Source organism: Rhinolophus sinicus, chromosome 15, assembly GCF_057876585.1.
Source record: "Rhinolophus sinicus isolate RSI-liver-muscle chromosome 15, RSI-T2T, whole genome shotgun sequence".
Taxonomy (NCBI): domain Eukaryota; kingdom Metazoa; phylum Chordata; class Mammalia; order Chiroptera; family Rhinolophidae; genus Rhinolophus; species Rhinolophus sinicus.
In genome coordinates, this window is record NC_142515.1 from 82,717,682 (window position 1) to 82,734,931 (window position 17,250).

Below are 17,250 nucleotides of genomic sequence, written 5' to 3' on the forward strand. Positions count from 1 at the left end.
AGGGAGTCTCACATGTATGTTCAGGGGGCCACCAAGGGAGCTCCCCTCCTTCTGGGGTTCGCTCCAGGACACAGGAAGCCCTTTGCCTCTCTTTTTGGGGCCTGTTTCTCTGTCTGGAAAGTGGGGGTGTGGTTAGAACAGTGCCTGCCCCTTGGGTGCCAAGAGAACTCACCCGTCCACATACACAGAGCACGAGCAAGTGATGGTTCCACCGCCCCCAGACTGAGGCTCCAGCAAGGGCGGAGGGCCCAAGACCATAGCCTTGGGCAACCCAGTCAACACACCAAGGCGTGGCCAGGTGTCAGCTGGGTAGAACCTAGGGTGAGGCTGCTGTGGCCCCAGCTGAGGAAATCATGGTGGTCTCAATTCCTGCCCCCTGGGGCATACGTGCTTACCATGCCCCCTCCCTGCCCACCGCAGCCCCCAGGCACACGGCCAGGCAGGAGACACTGCCATAGCTGGGGCAGTAACGTTCAGTGGTCGCTTACCAGTTGGCTCTGCACACACATCACAGACACACTTCTCCTTGTCTCAGCTAGGGCCCACCCGCCTGTGAGAGGCATGTCTGGGGCCTTGTGGGGGCCTCTGAGCTGCTTGCACATGAGTGTCCTTGTCTGTTTGGGACCTGTTTCAGCAGTTACAACCTCCATCCTTCATTCCTCAAGATTGACACCATGAGTTGAAAATGAAGCATCTTTAATTGATTTCCCGCCCCAACCCCCTTGAGGTTTCCAAGCACCAAATGTGAGAATTGTGCTGCTCAGCCTCAGAGCCAAGAAGCCGCTTCCCCAAACCTTCACTGGGTCTGGACCCCCCCACACACACACTCACCCCCATGCCCATGACCAGCCCCACAGGCTTTGTTTCAATAAATAACCCCAAGAACAAAGCTTAGGGCAGAGGACCCGATAAAGCCCTAGCTTAGCGACACACAGGAGGCTCCAGGCCGAAGGTCAGAAATCCCAAGGGGCATAATATTTGAAATCAGGGTCAAAATACAATTGAAATCAGAGCTGGCATGTGAGCTGGGAGCAATTCCCTCCAGCCTCAACAGTCTCCCAGGCTCCCACAATTAGGACGAACTTGAACTCTATTTAACGTCACACAGCAACAATTGCCTGCCTGGCATTTCCACCATCAGACTTGACTCTGAATTCTGAGCAAGGTGCGGGGTAGGGACGTCTGGAGAAGGAGGTGAGACTTCTTGGGGACAGAGGAGTCTGAAGGAAAGCAGAGGAGTGAGGCTGGGCCCAGGTCACTGCCAGGCCCTGCCCTGGCGGGTACTGAGGGGATCTGCAGGTCGGGCCTGTGCCTGGGCCACCTCACTCATCTCCCTGCGGATGTCACCAAGTGCTGTCGCTGGGGACTCCAGCAGCCTCTGGAAGAGGCTGGGCCGGCCAGCAGGAGGCTCCCGGCACTGGAAGGTGACAGCTGTGCCAGCATCGGCCTTCATCTCCCTGGAAAAGCCATCAGAGGAGCCATCAAAGCAGCGGCCAATGGCAATCTCCTTGGCCAGTCTTGGGCTCTGGTCAGTGACGGTGTAGACACCGTAGTTGTGACCCAGGGGGTCCAGCGGGGCCAGCATGGCAAAGGCAGCTATGTCATCGGCAGGGGCCGGTGGGGGGTGACGGGCCAGGTAATCCTGCAGGAGCCCATTAACTGCCACGCGACGGCAGCTGCCCTGGGGCATGATGGTCACCAGTGTCCTGTCCACCTGTCGCTGATCAAACAGCATCCCACTGCATTTGAACTCCACACAAGCGGCAGAAGTTCCAGGGCGTTGGGGGTCTCGGACACTGCGGGCATCCCGCAGCCCGTAGAGCTGGCCCTGGGTGCGCGGGTGGCTGCCCCCCACATTGTGGGCACGGACCATGTACTCCTGCGTGCCTTGGATCTTCACCTTGAGGAAGCAGGCCCGAAACTCCTGAGGGTTGGGCCACCAGGCCAAGAGATCTCCGGTCCAGGAGGCTGGCGTGCCCTCGCGGAACGGGACCACGTTGTACTCATACTTGTCAGCCTCCACCCGCGCGAAGCGGAAGTGGCTGGCCGTCACTGGGGCCTCCTGGCACTCCCGAAGGCTGCGCCACGGGTACACGGGGCCATTGGCCTCGGAGGAGTCGCCAGGCCTGGGTTTGGCGAGGTTGATACGGAAGCCATTGCGTTTGAGAGCAGGGTCTTCGTGGTCTGTGCGGCGGTACCCCAGTTTGTCCAGGTAGGGCTGGGCCACGCCCACCGTGCGGGGCAGAGGGCGCGGACGGGAGGGGGCGGGCTCCAGCTCCTCCCCGCCCAGGGTGGCCGTGACCAGGGCCGTGTAAGCGTCAGGACGGTCAGCATCGCAGAAGGCAGGGAGGCAGGCGCCGTTGGGGCCGGTGACCGCGCTGTCGAAGCGGCCCCAGGCGCGGGGATTGGCCGAGAAACCAGGGGCGGGCTCCAGGTTAACCAGCGTGACCACCACGCCCTCTACCTGCTCGCTGGGAGCGAACTTGTCGTTGGCGTAGGCGCGCACCTTCACAAAGCAGCGGCGGCGCTCCGGCACGTCCAGGTTGAACAGCCGCCGTTCGCGGATCTCCACGTTGCCCACCAGGAAGACGCGCTCCTCCCGGCGGACCCGCGGGGCGGCCGACCCCTCGCGCTGGAAGCCGCTCTCCTCCTCCCACAAGCCCGTATCGGGATTCAGCGACCACAGCTTGAGGGCTTCTATGTGGCCCGCCATGTGGATCTGGTTGGCGGAGACGCGCACCGCCACAGGCCCGGCCTGTAGCTGCTCCGCTGAGCCGGCGGCTCGGAGGTCCACCGCGAACATGCCATAGGTGCGCAGCGGGGCCAACTCTCCATCGCCGTCCACAAAGCGCAGGTCACTGGGGGCGGCGGCTGCCGAAGTGAGATCTCGCGGGTCCACGAAGGTTATCCTGGCTTCCACAGCCCCCGCATAGGGTTCTCCATCGGCCCTGCGGAAGGCTCCAGGTGGGAGGACCAGCTCGCCCAAGGGGGGCTCGCCTTCCAGTTCCCCAAGGGGAAGCGTGTTGATCTGACTGGCATCTAAGATGACAGGGGCTCTCTTCCGCATTGCCTTGACCTCATGGTACACACCAGCACCTCGAGGGTCAAAAGGCAGGACCCTGACAGTGTCCATGAACTCGCCGCTGGGGTCCACAAAAGTCATCACCAGCCGCTGGGTAGAGGGTAGCACCTCGATGGTGAAGTCACCCTGGTAGGAGGTGAATCCGATGGGCTCCTGGCCCAACAGGATCTGGGCAAAGCGCAGGGGCTCCCCGGAGTCAACAGCCACCACGCGTCCCCGGACCAGCCCCCTCGGGGGCAGACATTTCTGGCAGCCACACTCGACCACCACCTTCACTGGGAGGACATAGCTGGAGCAGTGGATCTCCCTGCTCTCCAGGCGGCGCACAGAGCAGCAGCGGAAGCCTGAGTCCCCACACCTGGGGCTGGAGCCTGCAGGGCTGGGGCAGAGGGTGTCAGGGCAGAGGCCCACATCCAGGTAGGCAGGGCCACTGCCTGGCTGACTGCAGTCATCTGGGAGTTTGATCAGATGCTCACGAGGCTGGGGGTCGCAGGCTGGCTGTCCGGGGGCTGGGGAGCAAGAAATCAGTCAGTTCAGGGTAAGGGGGAGGACTCCATCTGAGGCCACAGGTGGGGGCCTGGACTAGGGTCAGGGGTTCAGTGGGGGCCTGGGATCGTAATCAGCAAGGTCAGAGATCAGTGTGACATTGGGGCTCCATTTCGGGCTGAGTTAGGACTTGCTCAGCATGTGTATGTGGGGGCAGGATGCTCACCAAGCACGGTGAGCTGGGCGGTACCCGAGCTTACAGCGCCCGCGTCATTCCACGCTTTGCAGTGGTAGGTGCCTGCCTGGTCTAGGCGCAGCCCCCGCAGCTCCAGGTGGGCCCCATACCGGTGCTCTCGTCTGTCCAGCAGGGTCCCGTTGTGGAACCTGGGTGGCAGGTGGGTAACACCATGGGGGCCCTCAGCACAGAGGTGGGATTATACCTACCCACCCCACCCTGCACACAGCCCAGGGAGGGTGCAGAGCAGCTCCCTCCGGGTTCTCTGAGGCACCACATATCACAGGAAATTCAATCCAATCCCAAAGCTGGCACGAGGCCCTTGAGCATGAGTCGGGGCACTCACCAGAAATATTTCTTGGGCATAGGGATGCCTGAGGCTTTGCAGCAAAAGGTCACATTCTGGCCAGCCTCTCGAACTCGGGACTCAGGATGCTTCACCAGGTAGGGTTTCTCTGGGGGCAAAGACAGCAAAGATCAGGGCACTGCCCCATCCCAGCTTCTCCCAATGACCCTGCCCAAGAGCAGGGCCCATCCTTTCATTTCCAAGGATGCCCTATTCCCCCAACTCAAGTTCAACATATATCTACTCAAGACAATGCCCTATCTTAATTTTCCCTCCACAATTCCATGTCCCACCTTCCACCTTCGATGACTGTGTCACATCTCCTTTCTGACCCAGGGAAAGCTCTCCATCACATCATCCCAATCCCAAGTGCTTGGCGTCACCCAGAACTTCCTCCCTAGGTCCTTGCCCTCTCACCCCCTTTACCACAAGGCACTTACCCAACTTATCAAGAACAATAGTGACCACAGCAGACTTGGAGCTGTTGGCCTGGGACTGGGCCATGCCAGCAGAGAAGCCATCCATTTGGGCACTAACATTGGCGCGGCTGCTGGCACAGACTCCAGGCATCCCGAAGGTTCCATGGGCATCACTGGTGGCCACAGTGCCAGGCCAGTCTCTCAGAGACACCCTGGCCCCTGGCAGCGGTCGGCCAGATGAGGTGACCACTGAGCCCAGGAGGATATGGTTGGGGCATCCGCACGTGTTGGGGCTGCACCCTGGAAGACAGAGGAGCAGAGGAACCTATTTAGCAAAGGTACCTCAGCATGGCCCTGCTTGGAGCAGCGCCTTGTGTGAGGGGAAACACGGGGCTCAGTGGTCAGGGCCGGGCAGGGGGAGGAACATGCAGTCCAGAGAGGTGAGGAAGATGCCCTGGAGAAGGGGACAGGAGAGGTAACTTTCACAGGACCAAGAGGCTCCTTCCAGCATAAGAGAAATGCCCAGGCCGGGGCTGGGGGCCCAGCAAGGGACTGGGTCTTGGGCCCAGAACATCTTCCCCTCCCAACACAGTGGTTGCTCCATAAAATGGAAAATTCCACTGGAAACTTCAGGACAGAGGCGCCGCTGGGAGGGCAGAGCCAGGCGTGGTAGGGTGGGGACCCCACTACCCCATTGGCCACGGTGCTCCCCCACCCTGCAGTGGGCTCTGCGGGCACAGTCTCCAGACCGTGTTTGTGGAGCCCAGGCTGGATTGGAATTTCCAGTTGCCTCCTGGCTGGCCTGGTGTCTGGCCCTGGGAGGGCCTGGGTATCGTGTCTGCCAGGGTGTGAGCGCGTGTCCGCGTGGGCGTAGGGGACCAGCAGGGGCTGCGAATGCCGCGTGTGTGCACCCCAAGTGTGAGCCCACTTCTGTGTGTGTCTGCGTCCACCGGGGGAGATCTACACACTCGGCCGTGCACACGGGGGAAGCACCCCCTCAGATATGCCCACGACTGGAAACGCCCCTCCGGGCGTCCTCCAGTCCAGATGTACGCTGTCACCAATGCTCCACGAGAGGCGGGGCCCAGAAAGGGAAGGAAGGGCCAACCTCCCGGTGAACCAAGTTCGGGCCCTCCATGCCTGCCTCTGAACCCGAGCTCCGCCTTTCACCCAGGCCCCTTCCTTTCTAAGTTCGCCCCTCAACTGGCCCCGCCCCCTCCTACCTGGACATCGAGGCCGCACACACTTCTGCGCCTCCAGGGGACGCCCGGGACATGCATTCTCAGCAGGGCTTGAGCAGCGGCGGCGGCGCAAGCGACGGCCTGGCCCGCAGCTCCCTGAACAGGAACCCCACGGGCCCCACGCACTCCACGCGGCCTCTGTGGTGAGGGCGGGGTGGGGGTAGAAGGTTAGGCGGCTGCCCACCCTAGGGACTGAGCTTCCTGGTGACAATGTGGGCCTGGAGGACGCCCCCGCCACGTGCATCCAAGGGCAGGTACTCCAAAAAGTCCTGCCCACTGCTTCCACCAGTGCTTCCCCAGGCGCACCTGTCGAAGGTGCAGTTGAGGTACCGCCCCGGCCCCCCAGGTTAGCTCTCCGAGGTTAACCTGCTGTTCTACTTGCGTCCCTCATACATTTTAAGTTCAAAACACGCCCCACAGAACGCAGCTGTTACAGGTGAGCAAATTACGGCAGCGAGACGGAGATGCGCTCCTGTAGGCCCTTCCTGTACCCTACCTGAGTCCCCAGCCCCTCCCTCCCAAAGCTCCGCCCCTATCCGGTCCTCCTCACTGCTTGGGACCTGCTCCCAAATGACCCCGCCTCTTCCTAGCCACGCCCACACCCACACGCCCATGCGTCTTCCCCAGCACCCCCCATTCAGGCCCCACCCATCTGGGGGGGGGTCCCTGCCTCTCGCAGCCCCGCCTACCCCACGCAGGCCCTGCCCTCCCTGGGCCCCGCCCTCACCGAGCGGGCAGCGGAAGCGCACGTGGTAGTTGGAGCAGCGGCGGCCTCGCGGCTGCTCGCGGTTGAGGCACCAGAAACCACGCACGGGGTTCAAGTGCACACGCTCGCCGACGGTGGACGGAAGGGCCCAGTCTGTGGTGCGCGCCTCCAACGCTAGCGGCTGCGGGCACACGCGCGCCGGCCCGTAGTAGAAGCGGATGGCCGCCAGGCTCTCGAAGTCGCCGTCGCCGCCCGGGTGATCCACGTTGAACCAAGATGTCCATTCGCTGGCCTCTGCGGGCACCGCAAGCGCTGGGACCCGGGCCGCAGCCTGTCGGGCCCCATCTGCGTGGTATGGGCCTTACATGCTGTCTAAGCCAGGCCCTCTTTCCTACCAACCTAGTGAGCACGAACTAGCTCAGACCGCCTATGGCCCTGCCCAGATCCAGAACCATTTAGGGCAGAAGGAGCAGGAAGGGGTGCCTGGGAGGTTGACCTCCCTTTGACCAGCCGTAGTTCTGCCCAGTGCTTGAGCTGGGGCATCGGTGCACGCTGAGGTCTTGCCACTGTCTCACCTGCCCCCACCTTCAGAATTCAGAACCCCTGAGGTGTGAGAAACCCGCCTGACACCAGCCCTAGCTGTGGCTTTCTACTGTCACCACAAGCAGGAAGGGACTGGTCTCCCATATCAGCCCCGCAGGGGGAGCTCACTCCGTTTCAGATCCAAGAGCCAGTCAAATAGAACCGTCCTAGCCTGGAAACTAGAGACCCAGGTTCCAGAACTCCTGCTTTTCCTGTATGGTCCCACCACCCCTCGGTTTTCTCCTTAACAAACAGCCTGGATTCTTACCTCCTACTTCCTAAAACTTCGACTCTTAGGGCACCATTTCACGGGGCTGTCATGTTCAGAGACCAGAGCAGTATTGGGCTCTTTACACAGCTTGTGTGCCCTCCTCACATAACCCCACCAGTCAGAGCTCACACAACAGTCCACAGCAGAGCCAGGACTCGGACCCAGGCTGACTCACCTTCCCAGTCCTCCAGGGTTGGTGAGGGCTGGCCAGGGCCCAGCGATGGACCTTCAAGGCCCCATGCAGTCGCTGTGGGCTCCTCAATGGGGGTGGTGCCTGTGGAAGGGGTGAGGGGTGGGAGGAAAGAAGGGATGCTGATAGGGACCCCTGTGAGCTCCTTTTATGTGAGGTGCTGCCATGATCATCCCCATTTCACACGGAAGAAAACTGAGGCTTTTAGAAGCCAGAAGCCAGCTCTGGCTGACCCCAAGGACTGCAGTACCCCCATCCTCCAGGAAACTTCCCCATGACCCCACAGCCCCCGATCCAAAGCTCAGACCCAGCCCTACTCCATGAAGTCTTTCCGCCCCACGCCCCAGACTCAGTTTTCCCCTTAGGAGTGTTCCGCCCCTCAGGTTGAGCTGCATTCCCCTTTGTCCATTTGCCTGCTGAAATTCCTCCCTCTGTCCACCTTCCATCCCTACACTTGGGGCAACACTGCCAGTGGGAGGTCTTTGAAATTGAGCCTGGCTTCCCTGGCCTCGAGTTGTCTGAGACAGTTGGGCTGGGCAATGACATCAGACAAGTCCCTTCCCTCTTGAAGCCTCAGTCTCCTCATCTGAGAAATGGGCCCAGTTCTCCACTCCACTGAGTGTTCCAGGGATTGGACTTTCTTTTCTGAGTGAGAGGTGTGTGGACCGGAGGATTCAGTGTCCAGACGCGGCGCTGAGACAGGTACTCCACGGTCCGCAGGAATCCAGAAGAGCCTAACAGTTCATATCCAGACTCCAGGTGCCCCTACCATCTCTTCGAGAATGGAAGAGAGTGAACAAGATCCCATTCCCGCCCCAGGCGGTCCTTGGGGCTCCATCTCCCCGGTACCCCCCCACTCCCTCCCCTCCTGCGTGCTGGCAAAAGGGACCATGGCCTGAGGAAGCGAGTGGTCCCTTGGTTCTCTCTCCAGGCGCGGCTGCATGCCAGGCCCACTACCAGACGTTCAGGCGCCTAGGGGGCTGGGCTGGGGGGTCTGGGGGTGCCTCACCTCGGGCCCCCGCCAGGTGTGCGGCTGCGACGCAGAGGAAGAGCAGTGGCGGCAGTAACGCCATGGCCGGGTCCTAGCGTCCAAGGGAGGGTCCGGGATCTGCCGCGCGCTCGGGTGGGACTCCCGCAGGTCTGGTGGCCGCTGGGGCTGAGGGTGTGGGCGGGACGCGGAACGCAGGCCCCGCCTCACCCAGGCCCCGCCCCATCCAGGCCACGCTCCTCGGCCCTGGGTGACTTCGGTTGCGTGAGCAACCTCTCTGGGTCGTCGCCCCCCCCTTGGTGCGTCTGCCTGTGCCTCCGCCCTCAGGCTGGCGTGAGTCCCCCGTTGCGGGCTGGAAGTCCCTTCCTCCACCCACTTTCCATTCTCCACGTTGGGTCCCAAGCTGCCCGTGGGAAATGTCTCTTGAAATCTGGCCTGAAGCTGCCCGAAACTTCATGTTTTAGGCAGCCAGAAATCCTCCATCGAATTGAATTTTAACGCTATGGCCTTAGGCCACTCGAGCAGGCTGGAAGTCCCACCCTGAATCTACCTTCCACGGAGGCCAGCGGAAAGTCCCACTCTGCTACTGCCCTCCATCCCTCCCGCCTCGGGCCGCCGGGCGACCGGTGGGAACTCCCTCCCCGAGTGTGCCCACCCGCGGCGCACAGAGGAGGTGAGGCGAGGCGGTGGTGGGTCGTCTGTTTATTGACGCACGTCCAAGCTGCGTGGGTGCGGGAGGCGGTCACAGCGCCGCCACGCAGTCGGTGCCCATGTACCCCGGCAGGCGCAGAGCGAACTTTCGGCGCACGTCGTCCGGCACAAACCTGCCGGCCACGAAGTGGTGGCGCCCGGAGAAGCGGCCGGCACAGAGCTTGGGCGCCGCCAGCGATACCAGCACGTCGGGTTGCAGCCCGTCCTCGCCGTCGCCACCGCCGGTCTCCGCGTCCCAGCCTGAGGGAGGAGGGGCGGGAGGGGGGATGGTGAGCTGGGAGGGGTGCTCGCCCTCAGAAGAGAGTCCTGCCACCCCACCAGCCATCAACCCTTCCCCATCAAACCCAGCCTCTGCTCTCTGACACGTGAGTCTTGGTCAGACCTGCCTCTGCATTAAAAAAAAACAAAAAAAAAACTGAGCCTCCACCCTTAGACCAGTCTCTTTCCCTCCTTGGAGGTGTTTCCCTCCCCTTCTAGCCAGAGCCTTGCCCTCATACTTTTCTGCCCCTCTTCCCATCCTGCTACCGAATCTTCCTTCTCCCTCTGACTCAACCTCTGCCTTCAGTCTACATCATTTCCACGGCTGCCCTTTCCCAATCTGACCCATGCCTCTGCCAGTGTCTGTCCCCATACTCCCTCTCTATCAATCCTGAGCTTCCCCACTCAGATTAGAGCCTCTTTCCCCCCAGACTTCCCAGCCAGCCTACCCCCCTTCTGAGCAGATCCCCACTCAAAGGACAACCTTGCCTCCATCCTCAGACAAGCCTCCCCCATCAGACCTGTCTCCTTGCCTCAGGTTCTTGCCTCTGACAGGTGCCCCCTTCGCCACCCAACTTGAGTATCCATCCTCCGCCCTCTGACTAGATAGTCTTCCCTCTGACCTGACATCTCTGTCTTCACCTGCAGGCTAGATCTTGCCTTTTGACTTGGCAGGACCCCACCACCTGCCTCATTGGGCCATAGCCTCTGCCACCTCTCGACCCTCCACCTTCAGACTAGGGGACGTCCCTTCTCTTCTGCCTCTGACTGGAGTCTGGGGCCACTAACTGAAAGCCTTCTTCCTCTTAGTTTAATCCTATCTGTGACCCTAGCCCCCACCCTTAGACTAGACAGCCCACCTCCTCATAGCCAACCCCCCCTCCAGCTCTGTGGCACCCTGCTGACATGGCGCTGGGGTCTTGCAAGCCAGGGGACATCCCCATGAGTCCGGCCACCCCCTGTGGAGGGTCCAACTGGCCAGCAGCTGTTTGTTCCGTCTGCCCATGGCCTAATGGCTCCAACAGGCATGGGGCGGCGGCCAGGATGGGCGAGGCCTTTGCTGAGTGAGCTCACGTCTGCCTGGGCAACTGGGCCAGGGTGGGCAGCGGGCACGCTGGGCTGGGTGTGGGGGGGCAGGGGACACAGGGTCACCTGGGCAACAGCCTTGGTCTTCCTCCTCTGAGGGATGGACGTGACTCTCTGCCATACCCAGAGTGCATGATCCATCCACACTGGGGAAACTGAGGCTCAGACTGGGCAGACAAGCCAGGGCACCAGAAGCCAGAGCACAGCCCCCCTCCCCCGACCATGTCCCCCAGACCCTGACGTGCCCCCCTCTGCCTGGCATGCCTGAGGGAATGTCCAGGCTCACAAGGGGGATGGACAGCAGCTTGAGCGTAGCTAGCGCACGTGTGCAGGGGCCCCCAACCTCACAGGGCTCCACGCCGGGACCCAGCACGGCATCCACCACCAGCCCATAGGCGTCGTTGACCAGCTGGACCTGGGGAGGGCAGGCAGGGTCAGGTTGGCCTTGGGACACCATCCCCCACCTGCCCCTCAGTTCCTGCTCAGCACTGACCTCTGTGGGGAGATAGGACAGAAAGGGGATGTCCATCTTCTCACACTGGGTGGTCAGGTCCTGGTGCAGCGGGTCCAGTGAGCGTGTGGGGTAGAAGATGGTCGGTTCGTACTCCTGGGGAGGGGGGTAGGACGGGGTCAGTGGAGGGGCCTGTCCAGGCTCTGCCAAGACCCCATACTTGACACCAGGCAGCCTCTGCTGCCTGGGGCAACTACTGGGCATATTCTGTAACCTGTGCAGCCTGTGTTCCCCTGGGACACTACCAAGAGGAGGAATCAATTTCTACCAGGATGGGGTGGGGGCGTAAACCTGAGAAGCCAACGGGGTCCTTGCTACTCACAAACACCCGCAAGTGCCGGGCACAGACCAGCCCCACCGCCCCGTTCTGCTCCGGGCCGCACACGACCAGCACTGTCCTCTGCTTCCGGGAGAGAGTAGGCAAGGGGAACACCTGGCAGGGGGCACAGCAAAAGCAAAAGCATGGAGCTAGAAATTACTCCTTGTTCAGGTGGGGAAACTGAGGCCTCATGTAGAGAAAGGGACAGGGCTTTGGCCTGGAGGCAATAGGATAGGACAGAAGGAGGGGCATTCTGGGTGAGGGGGAGAGCCTCTGGGGCCTCAGTTTCCTCCTTGGAGACACAGTCCTTGCCTCAGGCTCTGCCAAGCCAGGAAAACGTGCCTCCTGTTACCACCAGGCAGCGGGACTGTGGTTTGTTTATTCTCGGCCTGAGTTGCAGACATTCTTCCACCTTTTTCCACTGCAGTGGCTGCCCTGCCCCCACCCATTTTCCAGGCCTCAGGCCCTCCCAGAGGCCCCAAAGTTGGGGGGGAGGGAGGTAGTTTTCCAACCTGCCATGCCCTCTCTCCGCCTGTCGCTCTCCTCAGCCTGTCTTCACCTCTCTTTCTGTATCTCTCAGACTCTCGTGTCTCTCTCCATCTCTCTGTGTCCCTTTATCTCAGTCTCTCTCTCAGACTGTCTGCGTCTCTGTAGGCCTGTGCATCTCTCTCCCTTAACACTGAGTTAAGCACGCTGGTGCTAGAGTCCCAGCCTGCCCTGACTCTGCATGGTCTCAGCTCCATCTCCTCTCTCAGCCTCAGTCTGCCTTTATCAAACAGGAGTGACAAATGCTCTGACAGGCCCATAGGACCTCTCCCTGGCCCCAGAGTGGCTCTGGGAGGCCTAGCCGTACTCTAACCTCCAACCACACAGAGGGGAAGTTATTCCATTTTTGTCTCCTCCCCAAGGTCTCAGTGAAGTCCTGACCAGCCCTGGGACCCACCACACCACATTCAGAGTCAGGGAGGGGGAGGGCGACATCTCCTGGCTGGTGGGGACCAAGGAGTTTCCAGATGGACTTGGGACTTTCAGGGCAAAAACCGGAAGGTTGGTCACAAAGAGCCAGGCAGTAGTTTACTACATTGGCTTTGCTTCTGTGACTTAGATTTTCACCATTTCCTTCTCCTTTGGGCATCTCACTTAGGATGTTTCATTTGGAACTAAAAACATTTACGTAAAAAAAAAAAAATTGAGTCCACATAGAGAAACTGAGTTGTTGTTTTTTAAGTATACAGCAGTAAAGAGGAAGAGGAGAAAGTTTACATGCTTGAGCCCTGACTCTATTGGGCTCTTTTTAAGGCATTTATTTCTATTAACTGGTGTCAGTTTTGTTACCTTTGTTCAGAGGTAACGTGAGGTATTGTTATTGCTTTTACTCTTGAGTTCCTCGCAGGCACCTCGAGGATGGAGGATTTGCCCCAGAGCCAGACACAGCTATGCTTCCCATCCCCTGGGATCCTACTCAGGCTCCTCCCCACTTCTGAGCCTCAGTTTCCCCACATAACACAGGGTTGTTTGTGGGTACTCAGACTGCAGGAGCGAATGTTCCCCATGACCAAGACCCAGGAAGTGGCAGAGACAGGTGTTCCTTTCTGCACCACAAGGGCCCCGCGGCAGCTTCAGTCTCTGTTCTGACCCGCAGTGACATGCTGGGTCCTGGGCTCCTGCCTGGTCTGGCCCAGTGATGAGCCTCTCAGGACCTCAGTTTCCTCATCTGAGTGATGGGCTGGACCATGATGGCCAAAGGGGTCATGCAGCTAGGCCTTGGCTCTGGTGGGCTGGCTATCTGGCTGGGGTCAAGGTCCGAGGGTCAGGGATTAGGTACCTTGGTCACAGCCACGGCACTAGCATGGCCACACAACTCCACCAGCTGCTGCCGCCCAAAGCGATAATCCTCCAGCAGCTCCCGCTCCAGTGCAGCCGCCTCCTCCGTGCTGGGGGACGGAGTGGAAAGAGACGCTCAGAGACATAGCGAGACGAAGACAGAGACCTAGAGACAGAGGCTCGGATGGAGCCAGAAATATTCCACTAAAGTTCCAAGCCAGTCAGTCCCTGCCGCCACTCCCCATCTGACTCGAGCGGTCGTTGGAACTTGGCAGGCAGCGGGAGGTTTGAGTCGAAGCCTGAGGCGCGGGCGCCCTCTGGTGGTCGAGGAAGCACGCGGCGGCGCCTGTTGCTGCTTCTATTGCCCCAAAGGGTGGGAGACCGAGTGGACCCATACGCCATCAACCCTCAAGGTGGGAGGAACCCAGAAAGAGGAATGGGGCCATGGGCAGGTTTTAGGCAGAGGGAACCATTGATTGAGCTCCAGGTCGCCGGAGGCAGCCAACTGGACTAGGGGTGCCTGGGTGAGGAGGGTTGTGAAGGTTGCAGAGGAATTTGATGGCTCACTTGGGGAGGGGGATGTAGGGCTCGCAGCTCTGAGACTCATTGATGACTCCTCTTCAAAGGCAGTGGTAAAATTCGAATAATTGTGCCCAGAGATATGGGGCCAACTTTCTTGAGGTGAAGCTCTGCCACCAACTTGCTGACTGACTAGGGTACGTTTCATCTTTCTGCATCTTGCTTCCTCCTTTGCCAAAGTGAAGGTAGGATGGACTAGATAGTTTTAGAGGCCCAATTCAAAATGCAAATGTGGGGCCCCTTGTGGAAAAATTAAGAATTTCAAGATGGTGACAGCAGAGCAGTAACCCAAGTGTTGGGCCATTCCTTGTAAGAGCAGGGACCACGCTGGCTCTGGCTTAGGGGACTTGCAAGGAGCCTGGGCTTGGTGGACACTGAGAGGGAGAACTGGCTGTGAAGACAGGTGTTCCTCACTCCACAATCAAGGGTTGGGCAGCTGGGCAGGGTCAATGGCCTAATGCCAGCTTCCCCTAGGCAGGACCCCTCACTGCTGGGGAACAGTACCTACCCCCAGCTCTGCAGACCCTAGAGAGGGTAATAATAATAAAATAATGATCATGATAACACCAGGCCCCAAAGAGTTAGAAGAACATCCAACAACTCAGAGAAATTAAGTGGCTTGCCCAGGGTCACGCAGGAAGCAAGTAGGAAAACTGAGACTTCACCCTTGATGTCTGTCTCCAGAGCCACATTCAAAGTGTGAGCAACACAGCAGAGGCACACCTACAGATGGTAGAGGTTTGTGGGAATGAACCCTAGGTTCCCTCCTTCAAGTTTGTGAACAGGAAACCACCACCTTTGGGCCAATTTTACAGTGTGATCAGGCCAGGCAGGCAGGAGGGATAGAAGTGGGGAATAAGGAGTACTGTGGGATGGGGAGTCAGGGAGGGCTTCCTGGAGGAGCTGGCCTGGAGCACTATCGGAGATAATCCAGGTGGCAAGAACAGCATGGGCCAAGGCATTGTAGTGGGAATGAGTTTGGCAGGTTCAAGGGACAGAAGAGAGTCTGGTATGGCTAGAGCAGTGAGCGAGATTGAGAAACTGGGTCACGAACACACTTTAGGGGCCCACGCAGATGGGGGAGATGAAGGCTGAGAACAAGGTGGGTGGCCACATGCCCTGAGATACCGGCAACCAGAGCCAGATTCAATGCCGGGCTTGTGTTTAGCCACTATGGGATGACACTGAAGTACTGGGTGGAGAAAGCAACTCACAGTAGGGACAGATGAAGAGCTCTGCCCACCCCCCAGGCTGGCCCAGCTCCCCAGAAAATCTTTTGAGAATGTGGCTTATTTCTCTGCAGTTCTGGCTGCAGCCCCCACAGGAGGGTGGGAGTGCGGGGGGGGGGGGGAGATGAGGAGGAAGGGAGGACTCTCCATTCCTCCTCTTCCTCTGTCCCTGGGGTGGTGGCTTTGGGTGGAGTGTGAGTGGAAATCAGGGCCAGTGGGGGAGGGGGAAGGGTGGGTGCTCAGTCATGAGGGTTCCTCTTGCTTCCCCCAACTTCAGCCCCCAGAGGAGAGATGCTGAGACTCACAATTTGCCCACCAGTCCCAAAGGGGCTGAGGTGACCTGTTTTCAAAGGGAACTGAGCCTGACATTCCCAAAATGCTTTGAGGAGTGGGCTCTTTTGGAGGTGAAGCTGAGGCCAGAGTGCCCCATGCCAGACTGAGACGCTCCCTGTGGTCTCGGCTCTCCCTGCCTCCATCCTCGTGCCTCTTCCCGGCAGCCCTCCATCACTGCTCATCTCACTGCCTCCAGCAGTCTATGCCCTGCTCCACACACACACACCCACAATACGAGCAGAGGGAGCTTTGAAAACTTGAACACCAGATCGCAGCAGCCTGTCACAAACCTTCTGCTCCCCAGTATTCAGAGAATATTCAAAGCCCTCATCACACCTATATGCCCCTCACTGTCTCCAACCTCATTGCCTCGTCTCCCCTCATTCAGTGTTCCACTCCTACCCACCCCTAGAGCCCCATCACTTTTCAGTTGGTGTTTGAGGCCCCACACAACTGGCCCCTATCCCAGATGAAGTCATAGTTCCAGCTTCTAGAACATTCTTCTGGATGTCCTGGGTGTTTAGGCTGAATCTGGACACCAGCCAGTCACTGGACAATATCTGCCCTGAGAAAAGGGGCTAATTAGACAGTGGGCAGAAGTGATGGGACAAGGGGTGTTGGATGAATATGGTTTCCAGTGAGGTCCCCTCCACACACACACAGACCCACAGCCCTCCTTGGGGTCCCGTATCACACAAGATGATTTAGGACAAGGTGGGAGACAGCCACAGCTGCCAGCTCGACCCCAAATTTACCAATCCACTGGCAAGTAGCTTGTGTTCAAGAACCAGCCTAGCCCTAGCTCAGGCAGTGGTTCCCCTCCCCAGGCCTGTTTCCCTCTCTGGACTAGGTGACAGCAGCAAGTGGACAACCAAGGGGGGTGTGTGCGTTGGAGGAGCTGAGAGTAAGAGTTCAGATGCAGGAGGGATGGGGGCTCCAGTCCCTGGACATGGAAAGGGGAGGTGGACCCTGGTCGGAGTAAGGGGTGATGAGGGCGAGTAGCCGTACTCATGAATAATCCATGAGGGGCGGGCCTGTCGGAGATGCAGTTTCCCAGGCAACGCAGTTTGGAGGCATGGGCAGCTGGCAGGCTGCCTCTCCAGCGAAATGCCCGGTGGGCCTTGGATTCCGTGGGTCCCCTCCCAGCCATGCCCCCACCTCCGGGTCCCCGGCTGGTTCCCCGCCTTTTAGTCCCCGGCTGACCTGAGGAAATGCCGCTCTTCAGGCGCCTCGGCCAGGTCCCTGCCAGCCGCGCTGCTCATGATTCGAGGCGAGCCGAAGCGGAAGCGCAGTACGACTGCCGCCGACTCCTTTTAAGAGCAATCCAGCGCAGGCCCGTCCCCTCCCCGCCCACCCTGCGTGCTCGCCATTCAGGAGGCGCTGCGAAGGCGATACACGCGGCCATTGGTGGGGGGGTGGGGGGGGGCAGGCGGACTTAACCTTTTCATGGCAGGAGCGGAGCTGCTGCCGGGATGGAGGGAAGCCAAGACACGCTGATGCTGGCAAGGAACGAAGTTTGGAAGGACAGCGATGGGTCAGTCACCCCTGCTATGGGATTACGGGGACCCACCCCTGCCACCATCGTGCACTCCTCTCCAGGTCCCTACCCGCCCCTACCCCACCACGCTGTGCGCAGGTGAAGCCCCCAGCCTGGAGTGGTGGGCTGCGGAACAAACATGATTTCAAAAGAGGTAGGAGTCCAGGCACGTTTGGGAGTCGAGGCTGGTAGTAGATCCAGGGGCTGCCTCTGGGTGTTTTTTAAGGCCATCTTGTTTGGTGTTTTCTACAGAACCACCAGGTCCAGTCCCTGTGTCCCCACACCACGTGTGACCCAGTAGCGCCCCTCCTCCGCCA

At 59.8% G+C, this 17,250-nt stretch overlaps 2 protein-coding genes across 5 annotated transcripts; both read right to left on the reverse strand.

The window, feature by feature from the left end:
- Positions 1-700: 700 nt before the first annotated feature.
- Positions 701-9,085, reverse strand: CILP2 (cartilage intermediate layer protein 2). 2 transcript variants are annotated; one of them, XM_019736968.3, is made up of 8 exons: positions 8,568-9,085; positions 7,544-7,642; positions 6,537-6,809; positions 5,792-5,947; positions 4,590-4,868; positions 4,150-4,258; positions 3,795-3,952; positions 701-3,591 (listed from the first exon to the last, which is right to left on the reverse strand). In XM_019736968.3, exons 1-8 carry the CDS (start codon positions 8,629-8,631, stop codon positions 1,256-1,258), a joined length of 3,474 nt encoding a protein of 1,157 aa, XP_019592527.2. In that variant the 5' UTR covers positions 8,632-9,085; the 3' UTR covers positions 701-1,255. The 2 variants fall into 2 exon arrangements, with proteins under 2 accessions (XP_019592527.2, XP_088648486.1); XM_088792360.1 differs by having other exon boundaries at positions 6,537-6,860.
- Positions 9,086-9,231: 146 nt separating this feature from the next.
- Positions 9,232-17,135, reverse strand: YJEFN3 (YjeF N-terminal domain containing 3). Of its 3 annotated transcripts, none has more exons than XM_019736964.3 (6): positions 16,600-17,135; positions 13,257-13,365; positions 11,435-11,545; positions 11,095-11,208; positions 10,945-11,016; positions 9,232-9,497 (listed from the first exon to the last, which is right to left on the reverse strand). In XM_019736964.3, exons 1-6 carry the CDS (start codon positions 16,656-16,658, stop codon positions 9,249-9,251), a joined length of 714 nt encoding a protein of 237 aa, XP_019592523.2. In that variant the 5' UTR covers positions 16,659-17,135; the 3' UTR covers positions 9,232-9,248. The 3 variants fall into 3 exon arrangements, with proteins under 3 accessions (XP_019592523.2, XP_019592521.2, XP_019592524.2); XM_019736962.3 differs by having other exon boundaries at positions 10,866-11,016; positions 16,600-16,773; XM_019736965.3 differs by lacking the exon at positions 11,435-11,545 and having other exon boundaries at positions 10,866-11,016.
- Positions 17,136-17,250: the final 115 nt, after the last annotated feature.

Bases quoted from the DNA above. Each gene is read 5' to 3' on its own strand.
- CILP2 (XM_088792360.1), bottom strand. From the start codon at position 8,631: ATGGCGTTACTGCCGCCACTGCTCTTCCTCTGCGTCGCAGCCGCACAC. The intron at 4,259-4,589 runs GTAAGTGCCTTG...CTTTGCCCCCAG, and splicing joins TATTGTTCTTGATAAGTTGG to AGAAACCCTACCTGGTGAAG. The intron at 3,953-4,149 runs GTGAGTGCCCCG...CCTGCCACCCAG, and splicing joins ATGCCCAAGAAATATTTCTG to GTTCCACAACGGGACCCTGC.
- YJEFN3 (XM_019736962.3), bottom strand. From the start codon at position 16,658: ATGAGCAGCGCGGCTGGCAGGGACCTGGCCGAGGCGCCTGAAGAGCGG. The intron at 13,366-16,599 runs GTCAGCCGGGGA...TCCGTCCCCCAG, and splicing joins GAAGAGCGGCATTTCCTCAG to CACGGAGGAGGCGGCTGCAC. The intron at 9,498-10,865 runs GCATGCCAGGCA...CTCCTCCCTCAG, and splicing joins GAGCCTGGACATTCCCTCAG to GCTGGGACGCGGAGACCGGC.